Here is a 9292-nt window from a genome sequence, read left to right on the forward strand (position 1 = left end):
TTCCCTTATTCATATGGACATTGTCTTAGGGTTTTTATTGTTGTAAAGAGACACCATGACCATGTCAGCCCTTGTATAGGAAAACATTTAATTGTGGTGGCTCACTTACAGATATTGTCAGGGTGGGAAGCAAGACAGTCTGCAGGCAAACATGATGCTAGAGAAGAGCTGAGAGTTCTTACATCTCGACTTACAGGCAACAGGAAGTGGTCTGAGACACTGGGCATCACTTAAGCATATGAGACCTCAAAGCCCATGCCCACAGTGGCACATTTTCTCTGACACCTAATAGTGCCACTCTCTTTGGTGGCCATTTTCTTTCAAACTATCATATTCTACTCCCTGGCCCCCAAATACTTACAGCCATATGATATAAAAATGCATTCAGTTCAACTTCAAAGATCTCCATAGTCTATAACAGTCTCAAACTTACTTAAGAGTCTAAAGTTTAAAGTCTCTTCTGAGATGTAATCTCTTAACTGTAGTCTTCTGTAAAGTCAAAAAACAAAAAGCATATCACATATTTCCAACATATAATGGCACAGGATATACACTACCATTCTAAAACATAGGGAAGGGAGCATAGGGAGGAAATACTGGACCAAAGCAAGACCAAAACCCAGCTGGACAAACTCCAAACTCTGCATATCCATGTTTGATGTAAAAATGCTCTTCAGATTTCCAACTCCTCTCAACTTTATTGACTATAACACACCTCTTTCTTTCTCTTGGGCTTGTTCTACTCTCTGTTAGAAGCACTCCTCGGCAGGTATCCCATAGCCCTGGCATCTCCAAGATCTTGGGGTCTCCAAGCCAATCCAGGCTTCACCTTCACAGTTTCACAGAATGGCCTCTTTACTAGATCTCCATTCAGGGACACCAGAGACACAGGCATGGCCTCCTTTTTGGGGGAGACCCAAAGCTAGAACCATGTGTTCAAAGCTACCAAGTTCTGCAGCTTGCTGGGGCTGGAACATGGTCCCCTCATTTAATTACATCTTCACCAGCTTTCTGTTTTCAGTGGGTTTCTTCACTGCTTAAATTTGGCTATTCTGAATGTGCTTGTTCTGTAGACCAAGCTGCCCTCAAATTCAGATCTTCCAGCCTCTACCTTTCCAGTGCTGTAAATAAAGGTCAGCACTACCACACCTGTCTCCTAGCTTTTCTTTAATTCCTTTTTAAAAGTTAGAAACTTAGCTGGGTGTGATCTTGTCCTGAAGTTACCACCCCCTTTATTCTATGTCTTAATCTGCTTATATCCTTGAACAAAGAGTTTTTCTCCATTCCACTTCCTGGGGCTTCATTTCTTCTCAAATTTTGCACTTTGTAATTTACTCTGCTCAGCTTGCTCTTTTTCATTATAAATGTTCACTAGAGTTACAGCTAATAACCACATATTTGATTCTGTACTAGGCTCTTTTGAGATTACCTCTGCCAATGGAAATAATCCAGAATTCTCCACTTTAGCCTCAGACAGAGTCTTCAGACAAGGGCAAAAAGCAGCCTTTTTCACCAAAATATCACAGGACCACATCCTAACACTCCACAGTTCAAATGACACTCAGCTTCACTGTCTTCCATGTTCCTGTTTGGATGGCCCATTAAACAACACTTAATGTGCGTTCAACTCTTTTCTAATTCACCATCCCCAAATCCATACTCCTTCAAACAAAATCATGGTCAGGTCTGTCCCATCAATACACCACACCTGGTACCAAAATCTATTATCTGTACTAGTCAGAGTTCTCGAGAGTCACAGAATTTATAAAATGAATCTCTCTCTCTCTCTCTCTCTCTCTCTCTCTCTCTCTCTCTCTCTCAAGAGTGTGTGTGTGTGTGTGTGTGTATACGTGTATATACATACATGTACATATGGGAATTTATTGGAATGACTTACGAGCAGTCCAACAATAGCTAGCTGTAAATGGAAAGTCCAGGACTCTAGCAGTTCTGTCTCGCAAGGCTGTGTTTCTCAGCTAGCCTTTTGTATCCACTGGAATCCAAAAGTAGGCTCTGATGCCAGTGAAGGGATGGATATGTTGACAAGGTGAGGGCAAGCAGGGGAAGAGGAAGGAAGCCTTGCATCTTCCATCGTCCTTATATATAGACCTCCAGTTGAAGGTGTGGCCCAGATTAAAATATGCCCTCTGCCTCAAGATCCAGCTCAAAACCCTGTGTTTTCCAGCCTCAAGGTCTGGATGAAAGGCCGTGTTGTCGCCCACCTTATGATCTGCATCATCGGTGTGCCCTCTGTTTCTGGATTATAGTTCATCTGAGATATAGTCAAGTTGACAGCCAAGAATAACCATCATAGACATGGTTAGATAGAGCCTTACTCATATGTCTCCCTTTGCCCATCTCCAGAAAAATCAGGTGTCTTTATATAAACAACTTAATGTCTTTGCTGTCAACACAGGGGTAGAAACATTAAACTAAAGTCTTAATAAAAACATTCTTCTACAATCTGTGGAAAAGAAAGGGGGCTGAGGGATGGGAGATGGGAGGAAGAGTAATCAAAAAGCAACTTATACATGCACAAAATTATCAAATCACAAGATTAATTAATAAAAGTTTACTTCCTCAAAGTGATTCCCAGAGGTCCTTGTATCATGATTAGGAAGACAGTCCCATGATTCTGGACATGCCAACCTCAGGCCTGCATTTACATTGTGTATTAACATTCTCCAATGCTGGTATTATGTTTCCCAGCTGTCTTTAGTTAGCACCAGAATATGGTCAGCTCACACAGATGAGCCATAGTGCTAGACTTACTAATTTTTTTTCAGTAAGCACACTGAAGAATAGATTCTAAATGTTCACCTAGTTAGCATAAATTAATCCATTTTGAAATCTAATTTCTCATTTTGTAACATTTTTAGATAGTCCACATCAGATGAGAACAAAGGGTTTTAACCTTTGAAAGTTTAGAATTCTATAACGGGTAATTGCACTCAAAACTGTGTCTCACTGGAACTATTCACATTGTTAATTTTTCTCCACTGGTGCTCATTACTATAATACCCTTTTGTTATTTCACTGCAATAGCCACCCCTTGAAATGTTGAAATATTTCCCTGGCATAACCCACTTACTCAAAATGATAGTTTTATTTTTACTTTTAAAAATAACTTTTATACATTTTTAATTAAAATGGAATTACATCATTAACCCTCTTCTCTTTCCTTCCTTCACCCTCTCCCAACTGTCCTTCTCCCAAGCCCCTCCCATGTCCCCCCACTCTCAAATTGATAGCATTTTTTCTTTATTGCTGTTACATGTGTGTATGTGTGTATGTATATGTATGTGCAAATACATAAATATATCATGCTGAGTCCATTTTTGCTATTTGTGTATATGGGATTACAGAGCTGACCATTTTACACTGGAAAAACAGCTAATTCTCCCTCTCTCAGCAGTTACTATTGGACTATAGTCCTTTGTCTGGAGGTGAGACCCATTAAAACGTTCCCCCTTCCATGTTAACATGCCCATTGATATTGTCATTGCTCCCATCTTGCTTGTACAGCCATTTCTTGAGAGACCATTTCATCACAGATTTCCCGGTGTTCTGGCTTTTATAATCTGTGTAGAGCTATAGATGCAAAGCTGCCATGTAGATGTAGCCATTGGGCTTTCCACAATATGTTGATCTTCCCATATCTATTCACACCATGCTAGATACAGAGGAAGAGAGCTGTAGCAAACATGTAAAGTCACAACAGAAGCAAATGACATTAGATTGTTAGTTGGGTTCATCCTTGTAGATCTCTGGACATTTCCCTAGTGCCAGATTTCTCTTCAAACCTATAATGGCTCCCTCTATTATGGTATCTTTTTTCTTGTTCTCTATTTTTTTCCTGTCTGAATCTTGCTCTCTCATGCCCACCTCTCCCCTCCTCTTCCTCCTAATTCCCTCTCCCCTCTGTCCATGCTCCCAATTTGCTTGGGAGATCTTGTCCCTTTCTCCTTCTGTGAGGGACCATGTGGGTCTTCAGTATTTCTTAGCTTTTCTGGCAGTGTAGATTGTAGGCGAAAAATCCTTTGCTCTATGTGCAAAATCCATACATGAGCGAGTACATACCGTGTTTGTCTTTTTGTGACTGGGTTACCTCACTCAGGATTGTTTCTTCTTGTTTCACCCATTTACCTGAGAATTTTAAGATTCAGTTGGTTTTTTTTTTTTTTTTTTTTTTTTTTTGTTTTTGTTTTTTCTACTAAGTAGTACTCAATTGTGTAAATGTACCTTATTTTCTCCATCCATTCTTCAGTTGAGGAGCATCTATGTGGCTTCCACATTCTGGCTATTACAAATGCTGCTATGAACATAGTTGAACAGATGTCCTTCTTGTATGAATGGGCATCTTTTGGGTATATTGCCAAGAGTAGAATTACTGGATCTTGAGGTAGACTGATTCCCATTTTCCTGATTTTACTGATTTCCAAAGCGACTGTTCGAGTTTACACTCCCACCCGCAGTGGAGAACTGTTCCCCTTTCTCCACATCCTCTCCAGCATAAACTGTCTTTGGTGTTTTTGCATCTTATCATCAAGGAATTCACAAGTTGGCATTGCCTGTTTGTGTGGACATTTCTACAACAATTTTACTGTAAGAGTGGATTTAAATGTCTCTTAGTGGAAAGACACTCCCAGAGGGAAGAGTTTCTAGACTATGAAGAAAATCTTCAGTAGAGATTGATTAGAGCCTTCAGCTTTGGAATATTTCTCTAGCTGAAGTGTCAAGTGATCAGCAACAGGGGGTTAGAGCAGCAGGGATCTAGAGCATGCTGAGTGTGCCTCTTGCCCATCAAGATCACACACTCCACTACTCTTGGTGTGGAGCTTAGATAAATGGATGAAGGCTCGGAGTTTTTCTGTTTAAATCAGTCACCATGACATCACTACTCAGATTCCCTGAGATGAGTCACAACAAATGGCATAAGTATTGTGGATACTGACAGTAAAATGACAGCCATGTTGAACTGTTGGTTCAAGAGTTGATTGATGCCTTAGGAGACAATGTCTTATCAGAGTTATGGCGCAATACAACTCATGTTTTCTAGTTTTCATTCCATTACAGTCACTACACATGGCATTGTCTGGAATTCATTAATAAGTCTTTTTTCATTGTGAAAAAGTCTTTATTTTAAGAAAAAAATTTAGTTAACAAAAAATTTAACAAGTTTCACTTAGCAAAATATACCCAAAAGGAAATCACAGTACAAAGAAAGCTTTAAGTCAAGGCCTTACCAATTTCCTACAGTATTAGTATTGTGTCTCAATTCTCAAAACTAACTTTTAATAAGCTTAAACTTAACCTAAAGATTTAAATGAAAATAAAAACTAGAATGAACATGAGAAATTCTTCTTTGCATCAGGGATCTAGCACCTTTGAATTCTCCAGAAAAGCACATGTCCCCAGTGTGTTCACTGTGGTGTGCTTAAAAATCCACTCAACATAACTTAAACTACTTAACTCACATAACATCACTCTTAAGTATACTACCAAAAATGTTAATTGAGAAAGGCAGAAGAAAATAGTTTTAGTTTACTCAATATTACATGCTAGAAGAAAAGTTTACATGAGAAACACTGAAGAGGTAATTTTTAAATCCAGATTTCACAAACTCATGGTTCAAAGTGGGTCCCACAGCTTCCTCTAGAGTTTAAACTGCTCTTGACTGATTATTGGCTGCCTGTGAAATTTTTGATTTAAATTCTGCTACTTTAAATGCTCCTACTTATACTAATCATATCCACCCATGCTGTTCTGACCGCTGTAGCCGGCCCTGTAACAGCCACTCACTGACTGGCTCTCCAGGCCACTGTAAGTTGCCTGGGCAGCTGACACTCGCATGCCCTGCATCACCTGGCTGCTATAAGCCCCATTGCTAGCCCCTGTTGTTGAATTCAGGAAGAGTTCTATGTATCTGTGCCGCATGTTGGCCCTGTCCTTGGACATAGCTGCCACTGCTTCTTCATGGGTGGCAAACTCAACATCAGCTTCTCCCGTCACTCTTCCATCAGGACCAATCTCAATATGAACTCTCACAGGGTTGAGTGGAGAGAAGTTGTAAAGGTCGTTCTCTGTTGCTTTGTAGGGCAGCCCTCTCATGTGGATGCAATGGTCGGTGGTGCTCTGCACTGTGAACTGGCTGTCTCCGTATCTGTGATCATACATCCCTGAGAGACAGTAGCTGAGGTCTCTCCCAAACAGGTCAGTGGTGAAGCCATAGCCATCACTGAGGCCACTGTATCCTTTATAGCCCCCATAGCCTGCACTATAGGCACCAGACCTTATCCTATCCAAGCCTGCCTGTTCGACAATGTCACTGTATCTCTGTGCTGTGCCAGGCCGGTCATAGGGCCCAGGCCTCTGCACAGACATGAACTTTAGAGGTGGGTCTGAGTATGACCTAACTTCTTCCTGACTCCTCTTGAACACTTCAATATACCTGTGCCCTAGTCTCTCCTTGTGCTTTCCTAGAGCTTTCTCAGCTAACTCTTGTGAGGCAAACTGAACGAACGCCTCCCCTGTAATCTTGCCCTCTGGGTCCACAGGTAATGTGATACCGTTTGGCACAATTTCCAACCCTGAGAAGAACTGAACAATTTCTTCCTTTGTGCAACCAAATGGGAGTCCCCGCAGCCTCACAAAGCCATCATTGGTGCTGTCAGGGCTGTTTGGACCACTGTGCTTCAACACCCAATCCATCTCGGTTCTGTGTGACTTGAACACCTCAATATACTGGTGTCCCATGCTTTCCCTGTCTTTTTTCAGAGCCAATTTTACATCATCTTCTGACTCAAGTTCAAGAAAAGCCTCATCACTCTGCTTGCCTGCTCTAGTATAAATGAAATGAACACCTGCGACCCCATCATGAATTGTGCAGTCGGAGAGGAAGTTTTGTACGTCCTCAATTGAGCAGGACCAGGGTAGGCCATGAAGTTTGACCACATAGCCTTCACCTCCCTCAGGGCCCAGCATCATGGACACTTCACAGAGCTGATGTCACACAAACTTGGGCAATTTTTGGTAGCTTAAAGAACCACCACGGGTGCCTTACATAGGAAACACTTATGGAAGGTACAAGGTTTCCACAAAGGAAGGCAGAAGTGACTTCTACTTTCAGTAAGCAACATGGCTTACGGAACCCAACTCCACCCAACGTTTTAAAAATGCAGAGAGCTCCAGGGAAAGTCCAGGTGCATCTTCTTTTTGTTCTCAACCTTTAGGAAGACGAGGCACAGTCCTCCTTCCACGACGAAGCCGGAAGGATCCATTAATAAGTTTTGTTTCCTTGGTAAATATTGTTTTTGTTTTGTGTTTGTATTGCTGTTTTTATTTGTGTTTGTATTTGTGTTTGTGTTGTGCTGTGTTGTGCTGTGCTGTGTTGTGTTGTGCTGTATTGTGTTTTGTTATGTTGTGCTGTGCTGTGCTGTGCTGTGTTGTTTTTGTTACCAGCTAGTTAGTTTATGTAGCTGCATAACCACACAGGGAATCTGTGTCCTACTCTCAGGCACCACTGAAGGGCTTTCAGGTGGGGTTCTTCTAGTGGCTTTCCCTCATCCTTCAGGCTTCTCATAAGATTCTGGGGAAACTTGCATGGGTTCTTCAATAAATGAGATTCTTCAACTTCCTACTGATTGCATACAAAACAATTTTTAAGTAATATGTGATAAATCGGATGATTTTTCTACCTTTCTGAAGGATTTGGCTTTCAGATTTTTTTTTCTATTAACCACAGTGTATTCCCTGTGTATTCCCCAGGCTTTAGCACACTTGTGAATCCTTCCTGGTTCCTCAGTAATAAATACTGATAATTAAAAACCTCACAATTCTGACTTTCTACTGTTAAGTTTTGGTAGACATACCAATAGCTCTTTTCATGGAGGATCATTAAGATCCCTCCACATCATAAAGGCGAAATCCTGTTACACATAATCCAGATAGTGCTCATTCAGTCTGGGCCCTCACTACACTACCTTCACCTCCAGCATGCTGACTTCCCACCTCAGATCATGTGACTAGACCTCAAACCCCCTTCATGAAACATCCCCTCATGACCAACTGTCACAGTGATAAAGACCATCTAATGACAATGTTGTTATCACTTAAGCAAGCATGGTTTCTTCTATCTTGAAAGTGAAATAAAAGACAAATCTTTGAACATTATTTTAATCATTAGTTTAAGTGGTGTCAACCTAACATCAACAATTGATGGCAGTAATTTGGCTGAATGTATCTTTATTCTCTTGATTGCAAAGCTAGTTCAACGCAGATTTCTACAAGGCAGATTGTAAATTAGTTGCTGCTTCTGGCCCTGGAGGGTGGTGATTTCTGGGAGACATAAATCTGTTCAGGGAGAGGATGGAGTAAGAACAGTGATGCCTGTGATACAAATGGAATTTCGCCTCCATGTTTCTCTCCATAGTGGAAAAATAAATGAAGAAAGTAGGAAGTGGGAGGACCTTTTCACCAAAATGAAAGTCAGGGGCTGTATAAAATTATTCAAAGATTAAAAGACACCCAAGCCAGTTTCTGTGTGTAGACAGCCTCTTGCTCACAATCAGTACAACTAAATTGCCTTCTAAAGAATGAGATGCCTGTTTCATGTATTGTGGATGTGGGCTCTGCTTATAAACAGGTAATTTTCTTGTCAACATGAAATACATCTAGTGAGTCCCTGGAGTTATCACGGTTTCTATGAGAGCATTTTAGGTAAAGAATAAATTGGATGTGTTTTAAAGTTAAATGTATGAAAGGATGTGCTGGGGAAACTGAGCTCATGTTCTTTGTGGGGGAGAGAGGAGGGAGAGGCTTTCTGGTGTGCCCAGTGGGGGCAGCAGGAAGCTTCCATAGAAGAGCTTTTCTACTGAAATTGTGAGAGAAAACAAACACAGGAGTGCTCTGATCCACTCTGGGGAATACTGAATCAGGTGTGGGACAAATACAGGTTCTGACCCACTCTATCAGGAACACTGTAGCAGGTGTGGCAGAGAATACAGGTGTTCTCTGACACACTCACATCAGGAATACTGTGCAAAAGAAAGGTTTATGTTGTCATAGGTTCAAAATCAGTTTATTTTCTGATGAAACACAACCTGCTAGAGTCTAAGAATATTGATTATGTGAAATAAGCCTTGCTCAGAAAGACAAATGCTATGTGATAAGATAAATGGTAAGTAGCATCTGGGTGAAATGAGACAAGGAAGGACCTTAGTAGGTTGCACCATAGAGGCTACGCTACAATTAGAAGAAGTAAGTTCTGCCTCTCCCCTGAATAGCAGGATGA

At 41.0% G+C, this 9292-nt stretch overlaps 1 protein-coding gene across 1 annotated transcript; it reads right to left on the reverse strand.

Annotated features, from left to right (window-relative positions):
• Positions 1-5731: 5731 nt before the first annotated feature.
• LOC127220694 (heterogeneous nuclear ribonucleoprotein F-like) lies at positions 5732-7060 on the reverse strand. The gene has a single exon (XM_051182618.1). The coding sequence runs from the start codon at positions 6985-6987 to the stop codon at positions 5743-5745; it is 1245 nt and encodes a 414-aa protein (XP_051038575.1). The 5' UTR covers positions 6988-7060; the 3' UTR covers positions 5732-5742.
• Between the last annotated feature and the right edge of the window lie 2232 nt (positions 7061-9292).

Source organism: Phodopus roborovskii, unplaced genomic scaffold (assembly GCF_943737965.1).
Source record: "Phodopus roborovskii unplaced genomic scaffold, PHOROB, whole genome shotgun sequence".
Taxonomy (NCBI): Eukaryota; Metazoa; Chordata; class Mammalia; order Rodentia; family Cricetidae; genus Phodopus; species Phodopus roborovskii.